Here is a 25,912-nt window from a genome sequence, read left to right on the forward strand (position 1 = left end):
GAAGGGCTGGAAAATTCTGGAGTTGCCATGGCAATGGGGGAACTGCACTTTTTTTGGAATGGTGCACATTTTTCCTAATCCTTACGTGAAACAGGAACACATGTTGGATTTCTTTCTTTCTATGTATTATAGCACATGGAAAACAGTTAATATAAGCTAGCTAACAGTGGACATCATTGGGACTCACCTAATTCAACCTAATAGCCTCCTGGAATCACTCGCATCAACTGGTACTGGTATGGGTACTGGTACGGGAGCTGGTACTGGTGCTGACACGGGTACTGGTACCGGTACTGGTACTCATAAGTCACTTATTTTCCTCTTAAACGTATTTCTTTATAATATTACTCTCTGTGACTTGCATCTTGTGAAATAATTTTTTTAATATTCAATCTTTTTTACTTGAAATACGCAGTATTTTGCTCATTTTTCTCACAAACGTACAACTTTTGTTTTGTTAAAATTACAACAAAAAACAAACAAAAAAATTATATTATATTATATTAAATTATATAATATTCAATGATATTATATTATATTCAGTCTTTTTAAACTTCATTATATTTGTCATACAAGTACAACATTTTTGTCATAAACTACAACTTTTGTTTTGTTAAATTTTAACAAAAAATCTAACAAAAAAATTATATTATATAAAATTATATTATATTGTATTCAGTCTTTTTAAACTTCATTATATTTCTCATACAAGTACAACATTTTTGTCATAAACTACAACTTTTGTTTTGTTAAATTGCAACAAAAACAAAAAAATTATATTATATTATATTAAATGATATTATATTATATTCAGTCTTTTTAAACTTCATTATATTTCTCATACAAATACAACATTTTTGTCATAAACTACAACTTTTTTCGCCCTGATTTGATTGATTCATCCTGATTTTCTTTCTTGTAATACTTTTTTTAGTACTTCAATGCTTTTTTTTACTCATTAATTCCAGTATTTTCTCATAAGAAGGCGTACTTTTTTAACTTACTTTTCCATGAAATCATGATTGAGTGGAGATTTGCATAGGATGTGATCTGGTGAAGAGCATCAAGATGGTTATTAACGAGTAGAACGCGTTGATGGATGGACCAACCTGTGCCTCGCATCAAGTATGCCCAAAGCCTTTTTGGACGTGAAGAACAAGAACGGTGGAGATACTGACTACTAAGTCCTACTCAGACATTTTGTTCTTCTGGTTTGGAGAGTTTTCATTTTTGGTCTTAAACTTTGGATCAGCTGATGAAGATCCTGTTCCAGTTGGATTGTTGGACTTTTTCAAAGAGTTTTTTTCTTACTCGACCTTCTTGCTTTTGGATATTGTAGCTCTAATTAGAACCTCATTAAGGTGAAAATGTTGAAAAGGTCAATTCTAGCTATTTTTAAACTGGTCTTCAGGTTTAGATCAGGGCTGTGTTATGTTCTTCTTCTACAATTAGGACTTTGGTTTGCTTGATTAGTATTAGTTTTAAAATGGGCTTCAGGGCCACGGGCCGCACTTTGGACACCCCTGGCTTAGGCTGTTAGACTTTCACCAGATCCACCATGTTGGACCTTCTTCCAAACAGATGCTCTTCGTTCCCCGTTCCGTTTGTATGACTTGAACGCACCAAAGTCAACGATGAGGGATGACATCACTTGTTTGCCATCCGAGTTTGGCTGCGGGTGTCGTTGAAATGGGATCTGAAAAGGTCGGCCCATCACATTCCGGAAGGAATAATTGGACCTGACTGTGCCCCCCCCCCCCCTCCCACGGCGCCTCGGTGTCCTCGGCCACGTTCAGGTTCATCAAATCCCAGCCTCTCTTCTTCTTCTTCTTCTTCTTCCACACTCTCTTCCTTAATCTCCGTAATTGTTTGGGATTCATTTGTGGTCTTGAATGGAGACCAAAATCTGGTCCTTAGTGGAGCTGTGATACGGACGCTTAAGGAGGACATCAAGAGACCCAAAGCCCATTGCTGTGGGAGGACCAGGAAATGGGCCTTGGTGTCAATCCGAGTCCACCATTGTTCTCCTCCGCATGAGACGCCATCACATCCACGCCGAGTCCCTCAGCTGCTTCTTTATCTCCACGCCTGGTTCTTCCTTGAAGACGTTTACGCTTCCTTCCAGCGATCCACATGAAGACTTTGTGAGGCCGCGGGATGTCGGAGGGATTTAAAAGCTGCGACCTTCAACGTGTTCACGCTGACTTGATTCCGTTAAATGAAGCTAATTGTTGTGAGAGCTGCTTGATGAAGCCCAGAAGTTCACAACGTCAAATCATAACTCATGGTTGGTGTTCTACCTTAAGAGCTGGAGGCTCCAGCATACCCGCAACCTAGTCAGGATAAGCGGCATAGAAAATGGGGTGGGTGGGTGGATGGATGGATGGGTGGGGGTGGCTAACTTTCTAGTAGCCTGGCTAACTTCCTGGTAACCTGGTTGACTTCCTAGTAGTCTGGCTGCCTTCCTAGCTAATGTCCCGGTAGCCTAACAAACTTCCTGGTAGCCTGGCTAACTTCCTGGTAGTGTCATGAACTTCCTGGTCGCCTGGCAAACTTCCTAGTCGCCTGGCTAACTTCCTGGTAGTGTGGCTAACTTCCTGTTTAATGTCCTGGTAGCCTGACAAACTTCCTAGTAATCTGGCTAACTTCCTGGTAGCCTGGCTAACTTCCTAGTCTTCTGGCTAACTTCCTGGTAGGCTGGCTAACTTCCTGGTAGTCTGGCTAACTACCTGGTAACCTGGTTGACTTCCTAGTAGTCTGGCTAATGTCCTGGTAGCGTCATGAACTTCCTGGTCGCCTGGCTAACTTCCTGGTTTATGTCCTGGTAGCCTGGCTAACTTCCTGGTAGTCTGGCTAACTTCCTGGTAGCCTGGCTAACTTCCCAGTAGCCTGGCTAACTTCATGGTAATCTGGTTGACTTCTTAGTAGTCTGGTTAATGTCCTGGTAGCGTCATGAACTTCCTGATCGCCTGGCGAACTTCCTGGTAGCGTGGCTAACTTCCTGGTTAATGTCCTGGTAACCTGACAATCTTCCTAGTAGTCTGGCTAACTTCCTGGTAGCGTGGCTAACTTCCTGGTTAATGTCCTGGTGGCCTGACAAACTTCCTAGTAGTCTGGCTAACTTCCTGGTAGCGTGGCTAACTTCCTGGTTAATGTCCTGGTGGCCTGACAAACTTCCTAGTAGTCTGGCTAACTTCCTGGTAGCGTGGCTAACTTCCTGGTTAATGTCCTGGTGGCCTGACAAACTTCCTAGTAGTCTGGCTAACTTCCCAGTAGCCTGGCTAACTTCCTGGTAGCCCGACCATCTTCCTAGTAGCCTGGATGCTGTAACTTCCTGGCTAATGTTCTGGTGTCTGATGATGAATTTCCTGGTAGCCTGGATAAATTGCTGGTACCCTGGTTAACAGAAGTATTCCATTTGAGATAGAACCCCCCCAAGCTCAGCTGCCAAGTAAACAAACTCGCAGGTCTTGAAATCCCCAAATGTAGTGGACATATTAAAAACAATCCCCCCCATGCAAGCTGTGTAATAACACGCTGGCTTTCCTCAAGCAGCTCCTGATGACACTTGATTGCTTCCAAATGACTCGCCTTTGATCCAAAATCCCCCCAAAAGCCCCTCGCCTACCCCGAAACATTGATTAGCGCTGTCTAATGCCTCATGTAAGCGGCCATAATGAGATGGGAATTACAGCTGCGGCTTAATGGCCGCCTTATTAGTGGAGCTTTTTCTACCTTTCACACACAGTCATCAACGTCATCTTGGCTGCACGCACATTCATCTTCATGATGAACGCCACCGTGTCGCCGTGCACGCCGTTCATGGAAAAAAGGTAGCCCCTGAAGATGCGCAGCAGCTCCTCCGTGCGACGTGGAGCTAGCAAGCGGGATCATGTGGAGAAACCTAAATCATAAATAAACGCTTACCTCCAGGGGCTAAGAAGCCGCGTCTACGTAATCCACGCCGCCATTTTGTTGTGATTTGTGACTGATACGTGGCAAACTTCCTGGTTAATGTCCTGGTAGCCTGACAAACTTCCTAGTAGCCTGGCTAACTTCCTGGTTAATGTCCTGGTAGCCTGACAAACTTCCTAGTAGTCTGACTAACTTCCTAGTAGCCTGGCTAACTTCCTGGTAGCCTGGTTAACTTCCTGGTTAATGTCCTGGTAGCCTGACAAACTTCCTAGTAGCCTGGCTAACTTCCTGGTAGCGTGGCTAACTTCCTGGTTAATGTGCTGGTAGCCTGACAAACTTCCTAGTAGCCTGGCTAACTTCCTGGTAGCCAGACTATCATAAATAAATCATAAATAAACGCTTACCGCCAGGGGCTCACAGGCTAAGAAGCCGCGTCTACGTAATCCACGCCGCCATTTTGTTGTGATTTGTGACTGACACGTGGCAAACTTCCTGGTTAATGTCCTGGTAGCCTAACAAACTTCCTAGTAGCCTGGCTAACTTCCTGGTTAATGTCCTGGTAGCCTGACAAACTTCCTAGTAGTCTGGCTAACTTCCTAGTAGCCTGGCTAACTTCCTGGTAGCCTGGTTAATTTCCTGGTAGCCTGGCTAATGTCCTGATAGCGTCATGAACTTCCTGGTCGCCTGGCAAACTTCCTGGTTAATGTCCTGGTAGCCTGACAAACTTCCTAGTAGCCTGGCTAACTTCCTGGTTAATGTCCTGGTAGCCTGACAAACTTCCTAGTAGCCTGGCTAACTTCCTGGTAGCGTGGCTAACTTCCTGGTTAATGTACTGGTAGCCTGACAAACTTCCTAGTAGCCTGGCTAACTTCCTGGTAGCGTGGCTAACTTCCTGGTTAATGTCCTGGTAGCCTGACAAACTTCCTAGTAGTCTGGCTAACGTCCTAGTAGCCTGGCTAACTTCCTAGTAGCCTGGCTAACTTCCTGGTAGCCTGGTTAACTTCCTGGTAGCCTGGCTAATGTCCTGATAGCGTCATGAACTTTCTGGTCGCCTGGCAAACTTCCTGGTTAATGTCCTGGTAGCCTGACAAACTTCCTAGTAGCCTGGCTAACTTCCTGGTAGCGTGGCTAACTTCCTGGTTAATGTACTGGTAGCCTGACAAACTTCCTAGTAGCCTGGCTAACTTCCTGGTAGCCTGACTATCATAAATAAATCATAAATAAACGCTTACCGCCAGGGGCTCACAGGCTAAGAAGCCGCGTCTACGTAATCCACGCCGCCATTTTGTTGTGATTTGTGACTGACACGTGCGTCCTTTCAGGATCTTGGAGCTCCAGGAGAAAGGCGACCTGGACATCATGAAGCAGAAGTGGTGGCCTCGCACGGGCCGCTGCGACCTCAGCAGCCACGCCAGCGCCCACCCCGACGGCCGCTCCCTCAAGCTGCACAGCTTCGCCGGCGTCTTCTGCATCCTCGCCGCCGGGCTGCTGCTGGCCTGCCTGGTGGCCGGCCTGGAGGCGTGGTGGAGCAGCAACCGGTGCCGCCAGGAGCAGCCCAAAGAGGTGACCGAGCACAGGGCGCGGCGGACGGGCCGGCGGGGGGAGGACACTGCCACACTCTACTTTAAGGATCCCTCTGCAGAGGCAGGCCCAGACTTAGTGGAGCTGCAGTACACCCAGCTGTAGCGGGGGGGAGGCGGGGCGCCGCCCGGTAGCATTATGGGGGAAGACAGGACAGAGTAGACACGGCAGCCAAATGACTGAAATCAGATTTGGTCTTTTTTTAACCCAACCCACCTTCATTTGATCTTACCTTCCAGCAGCCATACACCCCCCCACCCCAACCCCCCACCAACACACCCACATTCATCTGTTTATTTTACCCCTCACACACCAACACACACACACACTGCCAAAACGAGCGAGCGACTTCCTTCCGAGACGCCATTGCTTTTATTCCGCCGTGAAAGCTGACGGGCTTCCCACATAGGCCGACATCTTCATAAACGTTCCCAACACTCAAAGTCGCTGATAAAAACCTGCTTTCACTGCTGATATGTTCTTTTTATCTGAATGCCACTGAGACCTTTTGGCTCACATATGGACCGGAATATGGGAATATGGAAATATGGAAATATGGAAATATGGAAATATGGAAATATGAAGTGACCGAAGTGCGGCCTATGGTGGCATTTACCCACCTCTACCACTATTTTATTGGCTCATGTTTTCCATTTTTTCTTTTTTTAAAATAATTTTATATTATATAATAATAATAATAATAAAAATTATAAAAATAATGTAATTTTTTATTAATTCTATTAAAATTGTGTTATTATTATTATTATTATTATTATTATTATTATTATTATTATTATTATTATTATTATTATTATTATTATATGTTAAATTCAATATAATAATAATATTAAGATATGCCTTTATTCGTCCCTCAGTGGGGAAATTTGTATTTAAATTTGTATTTGTATATAATGAAATATACACTAAATAAATTATTTTAATGAAATAAATACATGGGCGGCACTGCGGTCGAGTGGTTAGCGCGCAGACCTCACAGCTAGGAGACCAGGGTTCAATTCCACCCTCAGCTATCTCTGTGTGGAGTTTGCATGTTCTCCCCGTGCATGCGTGGGTTTTCTCCGGGTACTCCGGTTTCCTCCCACATTCCAAAAACATGCTAGGTTAATTAGCCACTCCAAATTGTCCATAGGTATGAATGTGAGTGTGAATGGTTGTTTGTCTATATGTGCCCTGTGATTGGCTGGCCACCAGTCCAGGGTGTACCAAAGACAGCTGGGATAGGCTCCAGCACCCCCGCGACCCTCGTGAGGAAAAGCGGTAGAAAATGAATGAATGAATGAATATATTATAATTTTTTATTAATTCGATTAAAATTGTGTTATTATTATTATTATTATTATTATATGTTAAATTCAATATAATATAATGAAATATATACTAAATAAATGATTTTAATGAATAAATACATTAAAATGAAATGCAACACTACTAATACACTTGTCACCTTGTTGTCCACAAAAATGAAATATTACAAAAATAAAGTGTTACATTAACGAGAAAAAAAGAAACAATATCACGAGAATAAAGTAGTAAATTTTCCAGAAATAAATAAATAAATAAAATAAAATAAAAAATAGATAAATAAATTTACAAGAATAAAGTGGTACATTTCGGTCACTACGAGGAGTGATACTGTCATACTCGTGAGAAGGAACGTCGAGCATCACTCGTCAGGAAGCAAGGAAGCTTTTATTCATTAGGTGGCAGCAAAACGGAGCGCTTATTAGATTAGCATATCCAGCCCTTCACTTCCGCCTTCCTAACCCCGCCCCCTTGAGATCATTTTTAGGGATTGAATATGGCCCATTCAACAATACTCTGTTGAATAACTGAATCCGAGCGTAACATTATGCAAGCAGCCACCAGGGGGCGATATGGAAAAGCGAGGCAGGATCCATAAAGTAAAGTGTGAGCAGACATTGGGGGGGGGGGGTCGCGGCCGTCCTGTGTGCATCCTGTGATTGACGCTTGCCTGTGTGCTGTCGTGCAGGTCGCTAAGGATTACAGGCTGGCTATGGTTTCGGGTCCGTTGACTTATAATGACTTTACCTGCACGGCTTCGTCCGAGGGGAGGAGGGACATTTGGACAGACAGGCAGAGAGGCTGGGATGAAGCAGAGGCCATTGGCACAGGTCAGAATAGAGCTGCTCTCAAACTCTCCTCGGGAAAACACCGCCGCCGAGGCGCTCCTGCTTCCATACGATCTTAAAAACCGGATTCATTCGTACGCACGGCTTTGATCGGCGAATCGCAGTCGTACAAAGATGGTAAAAATGCGACGACGTGATGACGAAATCCTCAATGACTTCTCTATGGACACTTGGTTGGATTTGACGCGTTTTAGCTAGCTTTAAAACCTCCATGTTAGCGTCATCCAGTTGTGATACCAAGTACCTTTTAGTATTTCTTTCCTATACCGTCTACCAGTTATGGTTGATACCAAGTACCTTTTGGCATTTCTTTACAATACCGTTTACCAGTTATGGTTGATACCAAATAACTTTTGGTATTTCTTTCCCATACCGTCTACCAGTTATGGTTGATACCAAGTACCTTATGGCATTTCTTTCCCATACCGTCTACCAGTTATGGTTGATACCAAGTACCTTTTGGCATTTATTTCCCATACCGTTTACCGGTTATGGTTGATACCCAGTACCTTTTGCCATTTATTTCCCATACCGTCTACCGGTTATGGTTGATACCACATACCTTTTGGTATTTCTTTCCCATACCGTTTACCAGTTATGGTTGATACCAAGTACCTTTTGGCATTTCTTTCACATACCGTTTACCGGTTATGGTTGATACCAAGTACCTTATGGCATTTCTTTACAATACCGTTTACCAGTTATGGTTGATACCAAGTACCTTTTGGCATTTCTTTACAATACCGTTTACCAGTTATGGTTGATACCAAGTACCTTTTGGCATTTCTTTTCCATACCGTCTACCAGTTATGGTTTATACCAAGTACCTTTTGGCATTTATTTCCCATACCGTTTACCAGTTATGGTTGATACCAAGTAGGTTTTGGCATTTCTTTTCCATACCGTCTACCAGTTATGGTTGATACCAAGTACCTTTTGGCATTTCTTTCCCATACCGTTTACCGGTTATGGTTGATACCAAGTACCTTTTGCAATTTATTTCCCATACCGTCTACCGGTTATGGTTGATACCAAGTACCTTTTAGTATTTCTTTCCTATACCGTCTACCAGTTATGGTTGATACCAAGAACATTATGGCATTTCTTTGTCATACCGTCTACCAGTTATGGTTCATACCAAGTACCTTTTGGCATTTCTTTACAATACCGTTTACCAGTTATGGTTGATACCAAGTACCTTTTGGTATTTATTTCCCATACCGTTTACCGGTTATGGTTGATACCCAGTACCTTATGGCATTTATTTCCCATACCGTCTACCAGTTATGGTTGATACCAAGTAACCAATACTGATGACCTTTTTATGGCGATACTGATTACCAATTTGGCGATGTTGTTATGTCACTCTTTGCCTTTTTTTTCTCCTGCCAGATATCGATACAGTTTACCATTTTGGCTTTTTTTTAATACCAATACCAGTAGTATTTCATAATAGTACCCAAGAAAACACATGAGAAATACTGTCCAATACTGACAACCTTTGCGTATCTTTTACAATGTAACACAAACAGTTGAACTGCTACCCTTAAGGGACAAAGACAGTGGGGTGGGGGGCACCGGTGTAAAACGGTCCCCGTGGGGAGCGCTGGTGAGGGCAGATGTTTGTTTTTGTAATTACTGGGAGCTTTGGAAGCTCCGGTGCTTTAGTTTGTTTTCCACTTTTCCACTGTTTTCCAGGCGTCTTTAAGTCTGTCTTTAACGACCATCCAAACACTAAGACGCACTCGCATGTTTTCATTGGCCGGCCGACGCGTCGTTGCGCTCATGTCTGGGCTGGAAAAAAACAACAACAAAAAAAAACGTGAATGCGTCGAGACCGATGTCCTCTGGGGTCGCATCAACGTGCACGCTGGCAGGAAGTGCTCCCACTTCGCTACTTAGCTTCCTCTGAAGGCCTCCACGTCATCAAATGTCATTCAACACGTCCAACCTCCTCATCCTCCTCCCCTCAGAAACGCTGAACGCTATCATTCATGACGCCCGCCATTAGTGGCAGCAGACTCCCAAACATAGCGGCGTGCTCGTACGCGTACGTGTGTGTGATATACTCATTGTAAAAATGTGTGTGTGTCGGTGGGATGACTTACTCGGACTAATATCACCGCACCGCTCAGAGCACTTTGTTGTAAACTGTCACACTTTGATGACCCGAAGCCACGACTCAACACCAATATCAAATATTGAAATATTCATATCATCACTTTCACCACTGGACTTCACTTAGGGAATTAATCACGACATGATTAATCACGACATGATTCATATGTACTTCATTCATTAATACGACTGGTTGATGGATAACTTTATCAACTAGTTGATTGAAGATTTGGAGCTGATCAATAACTATTGGAGTAATCACAAGTTGATTAATAACTAGTAGATTATGAATAATATATTAATAACTTGTTTAATGGCTATATGATTAATGGCTATTTGATTAATGACAACTGATTAACTGATTAATAACTATTTGGGTAATCAGTGATCAGTAATAATTGATTAATAACGTGATTATATGATTGATGACTACTTGATTAATGACTAGTTGATTGATAATTAATAACCTGTTAAAAGACTAGTTGATTAATCAAGATGACGAGCTGATTAATATGGCTAGTTGCTAAGTTTATTAATGAGTAGGTTAAAGTGGATTCATTCACTAGTTAATAACTACTCGATTAACGACCATGCGATTAAGATGACAAGCTGGTTGATTAATGATTAGTTTATTAATCGTCACAAGCTGATGATTAATGACCAATTCATAAGTTGTCGATGAATGGCTGATGAAGTTGATGTATGAGTAGTTGATTGACTAGTTGATTAATCAACACCATTAGTTGATTAACTACTACTTAGTACTTCATTTGTAGTTAGTTGACAAATTAATGACTGGCTGATTAATCAACACTAGATGATGACTGATTAGTTTGATCAATGACGAGTTAATTTAGTTAATTCATCAACACGAATAGCCGAGTTAGTAGCTGATTAATAACAGCTGATTAATCATCATTAGTTGATTGAAGTTGATTAATGATGACCTGATTGACTAGTTGATTAAAGGTGATTAATGAGTAGTTGATTAATCAACATGACAATTTAATTGATAAGTTGATTAATGAGTAGTTGATTAATCAGCATGACAATTTAATTGATAAGTTGATTAATGAGTAGTTGATTAATCAACATGACAATTTAATTGATAAGTTGATTAATGAGTAGTTGATTAATCAGCATGACAATTCAATTGATAAGTTGATTAACGAGTAGTTGATTAATCAACCTGACGAGATAATTCATGACTAATTAATTGTTTGTCGATGACAAGCATGAAAGGACAGTTTGCCAGCAAAGTCCTGGTCCAGACATCCAGTCTTCACCCGTCAGCAACCAAATTTGATTTCAAGTTCTTTTGGGGGCAAAGGGGTCTGCGCCGGCTGGCGGTGATTGCATGCCCAACAGGACGGGAAGAAAGCGGGCCGTGGCCAATCTCAGCCTCTGTGTCCCTCCCCCTACCCCTCTGTCCCCCCACCCTCACCCCTGTAGGACAAGGAGGTGAACCTGGAACAGGTCCATCGTCGTATGAACAGTCTTTTGGACGAGGACTTGGCCCACAAGCAGATCCCCGGGCCCTCTATCGAGATCTCTGCGCTGGACATCGGCAGCATGCGGGCCAGCCAGGCGGCCATGGTGCCCCCGGGCCTCGCTGTGACCACCTTCCTGCCAGGGGAGGGGGCGGCGCCACCTCCTCTAGCCCATCCTCACCTTGGGGGGACCCTGGGCAGGACGCTACCCCCCTCCCAGCTCCCTGGCAGCAGCATGTTACCCCCGCACCACCCGCTCAGCAGCAGCAGCAGCCTCGGGGGCAGCATGCAGTGCAAGCACAGGGCCCCCAACGGGGGGCTGTTCCGACAGAGCCCTGGCAAGATGCCGCTGTACCAGGCGGTTTCAGCAGGACCCATACCCGAAGTCATTGACGCCACCCACAGCACCTCCATTTAGCCCCCGGGGGAGATGGGGGGCGTTTATGGGGGTGCACAGCGGGACACTTGAAGGAACGACGTGAAAAGATTTTTTTTATCTGGCTCCTCTGGTGTACATTTGTGTAAATAAGAAAAAGAACCAAGTGGGCTTAAAGTGTATTTTGAATATTCTCCATTTTTCAAGTTGAGTTGTAAAAAAACAAAACCCGAGAAAAGCAGATTAAAAAATGGAATCTAACGTATGAAATATGAAATATGGAATATATCAACACGATGACGACTGTTTGAATGACTTTGTACAAATTCATCGCTCTTGGTTTTTCCAACATGTCTGCCGGGACATGTTTACTGTCGCCATGACAACCATTCCAAAAGTGTTTCTTTGTCATTTTCATGCAGCGTTTCTCACCACGTCGTAAAGCGTTTGATGCTTTCTGGTTTCCATGGCGATGTACGTCCACTTTCTTTTGTGTCGTGAAGGCTTCTTCGTCCCTGATCAGCGGGGGGGTGAAAGCAGGAGGGCGGCGCCCCCTGTCGGCTTGGAGGAATCCCGTGTTGATTCCTCCACGTCCCGACCTCACGTGATGTCGACTTTCGGGTTTGATTCCCAAGATCCTGGCTGTCCAACGTCGCCGTGACAACTCCGCAGGCTCGTTTTGGCACATTTGGGAACTCGCGAAGAAACGGCGAGCGATGTCTGCTCAGACCTCCTCGCCCATATTTGCTGGAGGTCCATCGTTAGAACTCCCTGGAAGGACATTGGTTCAGGTTTTTCTTACTGCCGCAGGTCCTCATGGATCTGTCCTCTGGGGGACGGAGGGTGTCCAGACGTTGGCCCCTGAGGGCCGCATAAAAAATATGGAAATGAAAAACTCATGTAGACTACGAATAAGAAAGGCTTACACAACACACTAAACATGCAAAACAATGCTATTTTAAAGCCACAACATCTACAACCCGCAAGGCATGCTGGGTCACTTCCTGTCGGGGAAACGTGCGCATGGTCTTCCCAGCATGCCTCTGGGTGATACAAATGGTGTTGTTTTGCGTGTCTGTTGGTGTCTAAGCATCAGTCATTGTGTGTCTTCAATTTTTGGTTGCACCGTGAGCGAGGCGGGCATTTATTTGGGTTGGTGGTCGCTAAGAGATTAGCCACAAAATGGCGGGAATCAATCCTAAGATTTGTGTTACGGGCGACAAAGCAGATGAAATATTGAATAATATATGAATAATATATATATATATATATATATATATATATATATATATATATATATATATATATATATATATATATATATATAATAATAATGTAGTTGATGATCATCATCATATGAAAATGGAGAACAAGGACGTCTGCTTGGGTTGGGATGGCGTGTTCACGTGTGTTTCCTGTTCCAACTCCTCCACGGGCGTTTATTTATGAACATGCTGCTTGGACTTTCTTAACTTGAATAAAGAAAGATGCTTTACAACACGCTTGGTCCTCTTTTGGGTTGCGGCCAATATGAATATGAATATGAATATAATAACTCTTTGGGTTCCACTTCTATTCCTAAATTACTCATGTTGTTTATGTCTGCAGACAGCTTCCCAGCATGCTTTGCAGGTGAGAAGACCTGGTCCTGCCATGACTCCCGACCATCACTTCCATGCAAGATGTTGTCTGGATGTTTTAGTGGTTGTTAACACGGAAAAAATAACCTTGGTAAACCCGAAACCCTGAACCTAAGACCCGGACCCTAGCCCTACCTCCCAACCCTAGCAACCTAATCCGAGCCATAACTCCTAACCCTAACCCCCCATCCTAGCCGAAAGTCTTAACCCAAACCCCCTAACTCCTAATCCGAGCCAAAACACCTCACCCAAACCCCTGATGCTACCCCAACTCTTAGCCCAAATCCCCTTTTGGGGGCCTTAACTCCTAATCCTAAACCTTTAATCCTTTCCCTAATCTCTAACTCCTTAACCCCAGCCCGACCTCCTGATCCTTTATCTGGTTGAAGAAAGGATTGAAAATAGTCCAAGTCCGAACTCTCAACCCAGGCCTCCTAGTCCTAGCCCTAACTCCTAATCCTAACCCCTTAATCCTCGCCTTAACACCTGACCCAAGCCTCCTAATCCTAGCCCCAATTCCTAATCCTAACTCCTTAATCCTCACCCAAAAACCTGAGTCAAGTCTCCTAGTCCAAGCCCTAACTCCTAATCCTAACCCCTTAATCCTCACCCTAACACCTGAGCCAAGCCTTCTAATGCTAGTGCTAAATCCTACCCCAAGTCTCCTAGTCCTAGCCCTAACTCCTAATCCTAACCCCTTAATCCTCACCCTAACACCTAACCCACGTCTCCTAATCCTAACCCCTTAATCCTCACCCTAACACCTGACCCACGTCTCCTAATCCTCGCCTAACACCTGACCCAAGTATCCTAGTCCTAGCCCTAACTCCTAATCCAAACCACCTAGCCCTAACTCTTAACCCCTTAATCCTCACCCTAACACCTAACCCAAGTATCCTAATCCTAGTGCTAAATCCTACCCCAAGCCACCTAACCCCCGAATCCTTACCCTCAACCGTACCCCAAGCCCCATGGGGGCGGACTAACAGTCCAAGTCAAATGTGGGATGAAGGACTGGATTGGTCTGGATTTGCTGAATCTGCACCAATGGGTGCGGCCACGAATGGCCTGGGGGTACCTGGGGGCTTCCTGGGGGGTTCCTGGAGGATTCCTGGGGGGTTCTGGGGGAGACGGAATAGTTTCCCATTGTAATGGAAATAGAAAGAGAAAACCATGCACATGTGGTCCGCCCTCCAGACCACCTCAGGATGGTCTTCTGTCCTCTTCTCACATCTGCTTAGCTAGCGTCTTGCTCATTAGCGCCCTGGTGCGTTTCCCAGCACTTAGCCACAGCGCCGGGCCTTCTGGGTAGAACTCCTCATTACTCGCCCCAGCGCCGCCAGCTGGAGGACATAAAAGCGTGTGAGGGTCCGGCGACGACGGCGGCGGCGGGCAGTCACAGGCCGTGGCGCCACCCGGCAGAGAGACGGGTCAGTGGCGGTAAATCACAGCGTAGCCGACATGATGGCTCATATTAGCGTAGCGTAGCGCGGCGGCGGCGGCACTGAAGGCACACGGCGTGAAATGAAAGCTAAACTGTCGGCATGAATATGCTAATTGGACGACTCGGAGGCGGAGCCACAACAGCCCGGCTATGATGTCGGCGAGTAAATCCGCTTTTCATTTTCAAAGATCACATCAGGGCAAGCGTGTTACCGTGGCGAGGCCTCCTCCTCCAACGCCGGAGGTCGTGGAGGAAAAGGTGCGAGACCCCCGCCGAGATGTTAGAAACAGAAAAATGACACTTTGACGTCTTTCGGCACCCGTCGAGGCGCCTCAGGACAATTTGATGTTTTGTGTTATTTGGAAAAATTGCTGTCATCAGTCGCTTCTTTTGGATTTATTTGGGACACCATAACAAGCGCTCACATGCTCCCATTTGACCGCCAATCAAGCGTGCGCGTGGCGCCACGTTGTCAAAGCCCACAAGGAATCGAGCACAAGATTTGTTGTCAAAAGTGAAATGAAAACACTCTTCATGAAACGTTCAACGCTAACAAAGCATCTTTTCCTTTGCTAGTGCTAGCAGTCAATTCTCCTTGGTCAGATGTTAGCAGAAGACAGCTAATTAGCTCATTAGCTCATTAGCACATAGCACAACAAGTCAGCTAAAGTCTAGTCATGAGTTAGCGGCAGTTAGCGTCCCCCAAGGCGCCACGTCATCGAAGTCCTGAAGGAATCGAACACAAGATTTGTTGTCAAAAGTGAAATAAAAACACTCTTCATGAAACGTTCAACGCTAACAAAGCATCTTTTCCTTTGCTTGCGCTAACAGTCAATTCTCCATTGTCAGACGTTAGCACAAGATAGCTAATTCACTCATTAGCACGTAGCACAACAAGTCAGCTAGTCTAGTCGCCAGCTAGCGGCAGTTAGCGTCCCCCGAGGTGCCACGTCGTCAAAGTCCTGAAGGAATCGAGCACAAGATTTGTTGTCAAAAGTGAAATAAAAACACTCTTCATGAAACGTTCAACGCTAACAAAGCATCTTTTCTTTTGCTAGTGCTAGCAGTCAATTCTCCGTTGTCAGACGTTAGCAGAAGACAGCTAATAAGCTCATTAGTACGTAGCACAACAAGTCAGCTAAAGCTAGCGGCAGTTAGCGTCCCCCTGAGGCCTGAATTGTGTCCAACATTTTCTTCTCTGTCCTCCTGCCATGGCCGACCTCGTCTTCCTCCATGAATGGCTTGTTCCTCCTTTATGGTTATTGATTAAACATGGCCGCCGGCTCTTAACGCCACCATTTTCCATCAGGCCTTATTGACGACCTGCTTCAGCTCCATGCTGGCTGGTGCTGCCATTTCTATTCAAAGCCTCCAGATGTCCCACTCTTCTTCGTGGTGCTTCTCTTGCTTTCCTCGTGGTGTTCCTCATGGTGCTCCTTATTGTCCTTCTCATGGTGTTCCTCCTGATGTTCCCTGTGGTGTTCCTCGTGGTGTTCCTCATGGTGTTCCTTATTGTCTTTCTCATGGTGCTGCTTATTGTCCTTCTCATGGTGCTCCTTATTGTCCTTCTCATGGTGTTCCTCGTGATGTTCCTTGTGATGTTCCCTGTGGTGTTCTGTGTTATTTTCCTGGTGTCTCTAATCGTGTATTTGTCATCATGCTCCTCATGGTGTTCCTCATGGTGCTCCTTATTGTCCTTCTCATGGTGTTCCTCGTGATGTTCCCTGTGGTGTTCCCTGTGGTGTTCCTCATTGTGTTCCTTATTTTCCTTCTCATGGTGCTCCTTATTGTTCTTCTCATGGTGTTCCTCGTGATGTTCCCTGTGGTGTTCCTCGTGGTGTTCCTTATGGTGTTCCTTATTGTCCTTTTCATGGTGTTCCTTGTGATGTTCCCTGTGGTGTTCCTCATGGTGTTCCTCATGGTGCGCCTTATTGTCCTTCTCATGGTGCTCCTTATTGTTCTTCTCATGGTGTTTCTTATTGTCCTTCTCATGGTGTTCCTCATGATGTTCCCTGTGGTGTTCCTCGTGGTGTTCCTCATGGTGTTCCTTATTGTCCTTCTCATGGTGCTCCTTATTGTCCTTCTCATGGTGTTCCTCGTGATGTTCCTTGTGATGTTCCCTGTGGTGTTCTGTGTTATTTTCTTCATGGTGTCTCTAATCGTGTATTTGTCATCATGCTCCTCACGGTGTTCCTCATTGTGTTTCTTGTGGTGTTCCTCATTGTGTTCCTCGTGGTGCTCCTCATGGTGTCCTTCTCATGGTGTTCCTCATGGTGTTCCCTGTGGTGTTCCTCGTGGTGTTCTGTGTTATTTTCCTCATGGTGTCTCTAGTCGTGTATCACGTTCCTCACGGTGTTCCTCGTTGTGTTCCTTAGCGGTTCTGCTGACGTTTAATTAGACAAAGACCAGAACCTCCTTTAAGGCCGCTTGGAGCCACAAGTGGATCTCAATGTTCATAGATGTTGTTGTGTCCATGGAATGTTGGAATGCCAAAGTGGGAGGTTCTATCTGGACAAGGTTCCCAAGCCTTGAGGGAGGTCTGCTGTGTGTGTGTGTGTGTGTGTGTGCCGCATTGAAACAAGGAAACATGTAAGGTAACGATGCTCATTTAGATCCAAACATGGCCCCCAGCAGTACACCCCCGCCACCCCGCCCCCCGCCTGCAGGTGTCTCTTCGGACCAGTCGTCTCATCCTCCAGTCTTCATGGCCCCAGGCGTTCATTGGTAGGTGGGTTTCCAGCAGTGCCTGCGTGCCTTCCAGCAAATGTCAGCAAAGGTGAGAAGTGTTTTCATTCATTAGCGGCTCGTCTCAAAAAGACAACACGCTGGCGTCTCCGGGCGGACTCCAAAACAAACAAAAGTGGCCTGAATGTGAGAGGACGCGCTTTAAACATCTTCTCCACCATCTTCTAGTCCTGAATGTTAAACGTCTTATATCAATATTTAGCATCAAACGTCCTGGTTGGGATCGCCGTGGTTATGCAGAACCGTACGACAGCCAATGAGGACGCCATCGCAACAACATGAAAGTGGATGAAACGCTTTCATGCTGAAGATGGACTGAAATGAACGCCCGAGAACCGAACCAGCAACCGTCAGGTTCAGGTGGCGACCACGCTACGACCTGACCCACGCCGCCGACGTAAAATGGACGTGATGATCCACCAGCCCAAGAACCAGATTTGGCCGCCGAAAACCAGGTCGCCCGGGCACCCGCCCTTGACCGCCACCCAACACTCAATGCACTGGACCCTTATGCTTGCCCCCGTAGGTGGTGGGTCTACGAGGGGGGAGATCCAGCATGGCTTCTTCATTCCTACATATAAGGATGTAGGAATGAAGGCTTACACACCAATATACATGCTAGCATTTGTAACCCACAAGGCATGCTGGGTAACTTCCTGAACTTCCAAAATGGGGGTTAAGGGACGCCCCCTCCAAAACTGTTTTTCCCAGACAAACTCCCATATTTTGCTTTTCCGTGAATATAAATCTATCAAAAAAGGCGCTATAAGGGGGGCAATGTTTGGGAGAGGGGGGGCGGGGGCGTCCCCTTATCTTTCCTCATTTCCTGTTAAAGGTTCTCACCTTTTCCAACGGCCCGACCACCAAGCGAGCCCCTCCCCCGGGCCTGGCTCCAGGGTGAGGCCCCTGTATCCCATAGGTCAGTTGAAGTGTTCTGGGCATGCCCAGTCGGGAAAAGGCCCCGGGGCGGACCTAAGACACGCTGGAGGGATTATGCCTCACAGCTGGCCTGGGAACGCCTTGGTGTCCTTGGTGGAGCTGGAGGAGGTGGCCGGAGACCGGGAAGTCTGGGCTTCTCTACTGAGACTGCTGCCCCCGCCACCCGGACCCGGATTAGCGAAGGAAAATGGATGGATGGATCCTCTTCGGAGGCCAGCTGTTTTTCCTTCTGCCTCCGCCGAACTTTGAGGCCGTCAAAACATCTCTCACATTTACGGACGTGCCCGTCGCGGCCGCCGTTTGACCTTATCGGTGGTGAAGTGTCGGTGAGCCGCGGGAGGCGTTGAGACTGTCACAAAAATACCACCAAGGTGCTCGCGGCAGGAAGTGACAAGCGACTAGAGACGCGGCGGTTTCCTGCACGGCAGCAAAGTGTCTTGGCGCCCCCCCCCCCCCCCCCCCCCCCCCCCCCCCCGGGGGCGACCTTGTCTTTTTCTTGTCGTTGTTGTTTCACATCTTTTCCAACATGTAAACATCCATTTGACGTCAGACATGCTAACGGAATTCCTTATTTGGGAATGTGCTTAGTATTGCTGATGATTCGTTAAATACTGCAGGGGCGGAGCCACCCGTGCGTTCAATCGCTCGCTACTCAATTTTTGTCAGTCGCTTTGTACTACAAATGTACTTCATTCAAGGCGAAAAAAAACAGTAAACACTGATTTAGCATTTTAGCTTGCCATACTAGCAATGACACAGTTCTATTAACTCATTCAAAAAATAACACCTTCATTAGCGGCCATTTTCGAGGATTTTGACTGATCTTTCAAGGCACACGGAATATTGTGTTCTATGGCTACGTCAACACGGAACACATCAAAACAAAGTTTAGACTCTCATCTGTCATCAGAAAAAAGAAGTTTGTTTCTATCTTTTTCTGTTCTTCCGTAATGAGCGGTAGAACATAGGTAAGTTTCAGGAAAATATCAGTTCCCAACTAGATACATTTCAAGCAAGACACTTAAATTTTTCACTAAATTTTCACAAAAATTTTGTGACAGCTCAAATATCAAAATATAAACAACTATTTTCCCCATAAAACAACTAAATAACTAAATTCCCCTACAGTGCGTTACCTTTTGCACACTACACTCCTCCATGCCCTTCCGCTTCCTCTTTGCTGTTTTTACATGGAAAAGATGCCGAGCTCTTATCAAATGCACCTGCGCCACCTTGTGGCCATTTTTATAGCTTAAAACTGATGTAAAGTGCAGTTGCATCATCATCCTTTTGGTATTAAAAACGTTCATAGCTAGCTTAGCACCGTGCATGAGCTGCCACGTTGGGGTGGAGTTGTGTTAACGGATTGTTAACGTTAACGTGAAACGATGTCCGTCCTGAAGACGAAGACATGCAAGAAGACGCGTCCTTGTCTTCTACAATAGTCTTTGTACGCGTGTCTCTGACAGCCGCCTCGGGGCGGAAACCTTCCTCACAAACCCGCGCCGTCTCTTCCAGCACGTTCAGCATTTCTAAGGCTGCTTGTCTGCAAAACGGCGACAATGGATGATGGCATGTTAGCCTCTTAGCACGGTCACTGGGTTCAAAGCTGCGTAGGCGGGAGCCCAAAAGGTCTTTGTGTAAGCGGTTGGACCTCGTGTCAACATGCTTGACATTTAGACACTTACTCCCACAACGAAAAACGCCTACTTTGCTCACGGTGCAACCAAAAATAACACATAACATAACATAAGCAATGCACCACATATAAGGATGTAGGAATGAAGGCTTACACACCAATATACATGCAAAACAATGCTAGCATTTGTAACCCACAAGGCATGCTGGGTAACTTCCTGAACTTCCAAAATGGGGGTTAAGGGACCCCCCTACATCACTGTTTTCCCAGACAAACTCCCGTATTTTGCTTTTCCGTGAATATAAATCTATCAAAAAAAGGCGCTGTAAGGGGGACAAAGTTAGGGGGGCATGGTGGGACGGGAGCACACGGAATATTGTGTTCTATGGCTACGTACACATCAAAAGAAAGTTTAGACTCTCATCTGTCATCAGAAAAAAGAAGTTTGTTTCTATCTTTTTCTGTTCTTTCGTAATCAGCGGTAGAACATAGGTAAGTTTCAGGAAAATATCAGTTCCCAACTAGATACATTTCAAGCAAGACACTTAAATTTTTCACTAAATTTTCACAAAAATTTTGTGACAGCTCAAATATAATAATATAAAATATAATGTAAAATATATAAAAATATATAAACAACTAACCCACAAGGCATGCTGGGTAACTTCCTGAACTTTCAAAATGGGGGTTAAGGGACCCCCCTACATCACTGTTTTCCCAGACAAACTCCCGTATTTTGCTTTTCTGTGAATATAAATCTATCAAAAAAGGCGCTGTAAGGGGGACAATGTTAGGGGGCATGGTGGGACGGGGGCGTCCACTTATCTTTCCTCATTTCCTGTCAAATGCCCCCCCCCTTTTCCAACGCAAATGATAAAAACGAACATGTGTCACGTCTCCTTCTTTTCGTGACATGCATGAATTAGCCCCCTCACTCTGATCACCCCCCCCCCCCCAGCGTAAATACACGTGTTCTCCCTGGGGGGCTTTAATGTGTTCCATGAATGGTAGCAAAGCCCCACGCTGGGAAGAGCTGTGAATCAAAGAGGGCGTGAACTAATTAAGGAGCGTGAATGGAGCTTTAATCAGCTTGAGCGCGGCGGGGGGTCAAAGGAAGGTTGGAGGGTGTCTGGAGGGGGGAAAGGTGGGAGGGTGCGGGGGTGCAGTGTTTGATTTGAAAGAGATTGTGTGGGTAATCGGCCGGGTTTCCCTCGCTGGGTGGAAGATTCCTGCTGTTTGGAAGCTTTTATTGGAGTGGAGCAACCCTGGAGCCTGCTGGGGGCCGTTTGATGAAGATCTAGTTGGAGGACGCCGACGTCAGGAGGAAGAGGAAGGACGTTCTTGAGGATGCGAAGGTGTCTTCCCTAAAGTTGGAAGCATGCAATTGTCCAAAGAATGACGATTCAGGGACAGCAACCTCTGATTGGTTCATTGGTGATGTTTGATGACCTTCATCCTTCATCCATCCTTCAAAGTCACCACCTTGACATCCTCATAAGCTTCCTGACTGTCAGAGATGGACTTAAAATCCAAAAACGCTAGTCAAAGATCCTCTATTTGGCCTTCATGGAGTGTTCTGCTGTTTTTGGAGGACCTAAATAAAAAAAAAAAACACTTGTCAAAGATCCTTTAAATGACAGGAGCACTGAAAAAATGCTGGACCAAGATCCTTTATTTGACAGGAGTACTCACCTGTTCATAAGGACCTCTACACGGCAAGCAAGTTGTGCTGTGTTTAAGGATCTACTTTTTAAAAAATGCTGTACAAAGATCCTTTATTTGACGAGAGTGCTGTGATGTTTTGAAGGCCCAACTCCAAAAACGCTAGTCAAAGATCCTCTATTTGGCCTTCATGGAGTGTTCTCCTGTTTTTGGAGGACCAAAATAAAACAAAAACACTTGTCAAAGATCCTTTAAATGACAGGAGCACTGAAAAAATGCTGGGCAAAGATCCTTTATTTGACAGGAGTACTCAACTGTTCATAAGGACCTCTGCACGGCAGGTGAGTTGTGCTGTGTTAAATAGATAGATAGACTCCCTTTATTGTCATTGCACAAAAACACAGTAGTGAAATTGCCAACGAAATGTCGTTGCCTGGCTCCCATATAATAACAGACACAAAAGAAGATAAGTAATAATAAATAATAATAATAATGTGGGGCGGCACGGCGGTCTGGTGGTTAGTGCGCAGACCTCACAGCTAGGAGACCAGGGTTCGGTCCCCGCCCTCGGCCATCTCTGTGTGGAGTTTGCATGTTCTCCCCGTGCGTGCGTGGGTTTTCTCCGGGTACTCCGGTTTCCTCCCACATTCCAAAAACATGCTAGGTTAATTGGCCACTCCAAATTGTCCATAGGTATGAATGCCAGAGTGAATGGTTGTTTGTCTATATGTGCCCTGTGATTGGCTGGCGACCAGTCCAGGGTGTACCCCGCCTCTCGCCCGAAGACAGCTGGGATAGGCTCCAGCACCCCCGCAACCCTTGTGAGGATAAGCGGTAGAAAATGAATGAATGAATGAATAATAATGTGGAGAATAAATAGATAGAATAGACACCAAATATGAACAACGTAATGTAAAGTGCAGCGTGAACAGTAAATTGCCCAAATAATTTAAATAATTAAAATAAATAATAATAATGTAAGTAAGATAGAGGGGCTTATTTGGCATTCAGCAGTCTGATGGCCAGGGGGAAGTAGCTGTCTCTGAACCTGGTCGTCCTGCAGCGGATGCTGCAGAGCCTTCTCCCCGATGCCAGGCGAGAGAACAGTCCATGCTGGGGGTGTGTGGGGTCAGAGCAGATCCGATGGGCTCTAGATACACACCGGCTGTTTGCCATGTCCTTAATGGGGGGGAGTTGGGTCCCGATGATCTTCTCCGCTGTCCTCACCACTCTCTGCAGTAACGTCCAGTCCGAGGCCTTGCAGCTCCCAGACCAGACGGAGATGCAGTTGGTCAGCAGGCTCTCGATGGTCCCTCTGTAGAAGGTGGTAAGGATAGGAGGGGAGAGGGAGGCTCTTTTCATCCGCCGCAGGAAGTGCAGTCGCTGCTGTGCCTTCTTTGCCAGAGCGGAGGTGTGGAGTGACCAGCCGAGGTTGTCTGTGATATGCACCCCCAAGTACTTGGTTGTGTTCACAACTTCTACGGCTGTGTCGTTGATGCTGAGTGGAGTGTGGCTGGGTCTGGATCTCCTGAAGTCGACGATGATCTCCTTTGTTTTGTCAACATTCAGGATCAGGTTGTTCGCCTTGCACCAATCCACAAGGTGTCGCACTTCCTCCCTGTAAGCCAGTTCGTTGTTGTCCTGAATGAGGCCCACAACTGTTGTGTCGTCCGCGTACTTCAGGATATGGTTGCTGCTGTACTTGGGGCGACAGTCATGGGTCATTAGGGTAAACAACAGGGGGCTCAGAACACATCCCTGGGGTGAGCCGGTGTTCAGGGAGATGACACTGGATGTGTTGTCGCCCACTCTGACATACTGGGTTCTATCTGTGAGGAAGTCAAGCAGCCAGTTGCACAGGGAGGTCTTGAGGCCCAGTGGCTCCAGCTTGCGTACCAGGTCCTGGGGGATGATCGTGTTGAATGCTGAGCTGAAGTCCAGGAACAGCATCCGTACATGGGTGTTTTTCTTCTCCAGGTGCTCCAGGCTCAGGTGGAGAGCAGTGGAGATGGCGTCTTCAGTGGAGCGGTTTGGCTGGTACGCGAATTGGAAAGGGTCGAGTGATGGGGGGAGTATGGAGGTGATATGGTCTTTAACCACCCTCTCGAAACATTTCATAATGGTTGATGTGAGTGCAACGGGCCGAAAGTCGTTCAGACATGTAATAGATGGTTTCTTGGGCACTGGAATTATTGTGGCGGACTTGAAACACGGGGGGACTACAGCTTGGGCCAGTGAGGTGTTGAAGATGTCTGTGAGCACGTGGGCCAGCTGGTCTGGACCAACTTTTAAAAAAATGCTGTACAAAGATCCTTTATTTGACGGGAGTGCTGTGATGTTTTGAAGGCCCGACTGCAGAAACGCTAGTCAAAGATCCTCTATAGACCAGGAACAAGCTACTGTTTTTGAAGGACTTACTGCCAAAATGCCCATCAAAGATCCTCTATACGGCAGGATCGCCTCCTGCTGTTTTCAAGGACCTACTGCAAGAAAAACACTTGTCAAAGATCCTACATATAACAGGAGTGCTCGACTGTCTCTAAAACGGTCATCAAAGATCCTCTCCTGAACAGAGATGCAGTGTTGCTTGCTTGCTCCATCCATCAGTACTGACATGGCCGTTCATCGTGTTAGCAGCGTGGGAGGGGGACGTCGTAAAGATGGCCGACAACTAATCTTCCACAAACAGGATGCAGACGCCATTGTGCTTTCCTGGTAATGAAAACACAAATACTCTTGGATGATGCGTTCAGGAGCGCATTGCTCCCGCTGCTGCGCTGGCAGACATTTATGTGATGCTAATGGCGTTCCGAGACGGAGTTAGTTGGAAACCTGTTACTGGGGGCTCTGTCTACTTGCTGGAGTCGCAAAGTTGACAAATAGCGTTGCAAAGAATAACCGGAGTGTGGCGAGAGAGTCCGGTGATCAAGAGAAAAGGACTTTATTGCATCAAAGAGGCTTTTTATTTGTCTTTTTATCCGCCTTATTTATTGTTGTTGTGTCCTCGCTCGGCGATAAAGTCCTTGTTGCTGCACACAAGTCAACCCCCCCTCAGCCGTCACATCATTAGGGACCCCTGTGTAAATCACCAGTACCTGTCTCCCCATTGGACTACAGCTTTACATGCATTAGCTCAAGTCGCATTCATTCATTCAAACACTAGGGGGCGTTTCAGATGGATTAGCTGTGTGGGTAGAAGAAGAAAATGCTACATGCTAATAGCTAAGTGTCTCTTCCAGACTCGGAGGTGGTGATTCTCATCCCAGTGAACCGATCCAGGGAGAGCTGAAGATCACGGACCGATCCTGCAGTCCAGATCCCCCTCAAGGACTTGAACAAAATCAGTGACCCTAGCAGAGTCCAACCTTCACTGGGAACCAGTCCGACTTATTGGAACAAACTCTGACACCGGATTCAGCAAACCTCCTGAATTAGGTTGTCCGGTACGCCATAATGGCGGACTACTCCCCACCGGCGTCCTCAAGGAACACGGTTCAAGTTCTTCTCTAGGTCCACAAACCTTTGGGTGGCTCTGGCATCTGGTCAGGATGCCTCCCGGGTGCTGATCAGGGCCCGTCCCCTGGGAAGACCCAGGACACAAGCCTGGGATTTCTTTGGGAAGTATCCGGGGAGGGGGGAAGTCTGGCCTTCTCTGCTCAGGCTGCTGCCTCCGCCGCCCAACCTCGGATAAGTGGAACCAAAACGTCCATTTGGAAGAATGTTATTCCTGAGTGGAGACGAACTCCGGAAGCGAAGAGGAGTCGTGAGGAGGCGAGGATGTGCCCCATTAGGAAGCACGTGAAGGTTCTGGTGTTGACCAGCATGATGAGCTGAGGCTGATGTGAGGTGAGATGACTGGCAAATAGGAAGTAGTGCGATTGGGAATTGGGTGGGGGGGTCACAGCAGGCCGCCGCCACTGAGAGAGCGAGAGAAGCGTTCCGGAGTTTTCTGTTTTCTTCTCTCTCGTCTGCAGAACATAAGAGTCGGTGTGAGATGGCGGTCACCGTGCGACGGCGATTAAGAGGAGGGGTCAGTTTGGTTTCCTGGCTGAGAGAGGACGCTTAGAGCGGGAAGCACTCATTGGGAGAAAAATGGCCGACGCGGCATCACGCCAGCTGGATGAAATGTTCTCCAGCCGACTGATGAAGTCTAATTTGTTGGCAGAGTCCACAGCGGAGGGAGTCTTACAGG

At 46.2% G+C, this 25,912-nt stretch overlaps 1 protein-coding gene across 3 annotated transcripts in view; it reads left to right on the top strand.

The window, feature by feature from the left end:
* The window catches only part of grid1b (glutamate receptor, ionotropic, delta 1b), a 125,155-nt gene extending 113,196 nt beyond the window's left edge, over positions 1-11,959 (top strand). For 2 of the 3 annotated variants that reach the window (XM_058065692.1, XM_058065689.1), the window contains exons 16-18: positions 5,238-5,478; positions 7,508-7,649; positions 11,238-11,959. In XM_058065692.1, coding sequence (XP_057921675.1) covers positions 5,238-5,478; positions 7,508-7,649; positions 11,238-11,668 — 814 coding nt within the window. In that variant the 3' untranslated portion in view covers positions 11,669-11,959. The remainder of the gene's footprint in view (positions 1-5,237; positions 5,479-7,507; positions 7,650-11,237) is intronic. The other variant, XM_058065691.1, reaches the window with a different exon arrangement.
* Positions 11,960-25,912: the final 13,953 nt, after the last annotated feature.

Source organism: Doryrhamphus excisus, chromosome 3, assembly GCF_030265055.1.
Source record: "Doryrhamphus excisus isolate RoL2022-K1 chromosome 3, RoL_Dexc_1.0, whole genome shotgun sequence".
Lineage (NCBI taxonomy): Eukaryota > Metazoa > Chordata > Actinopteri > Syngnathiformes > Syngnathidae > Doryrhamphus > Doryrhamphus excisus.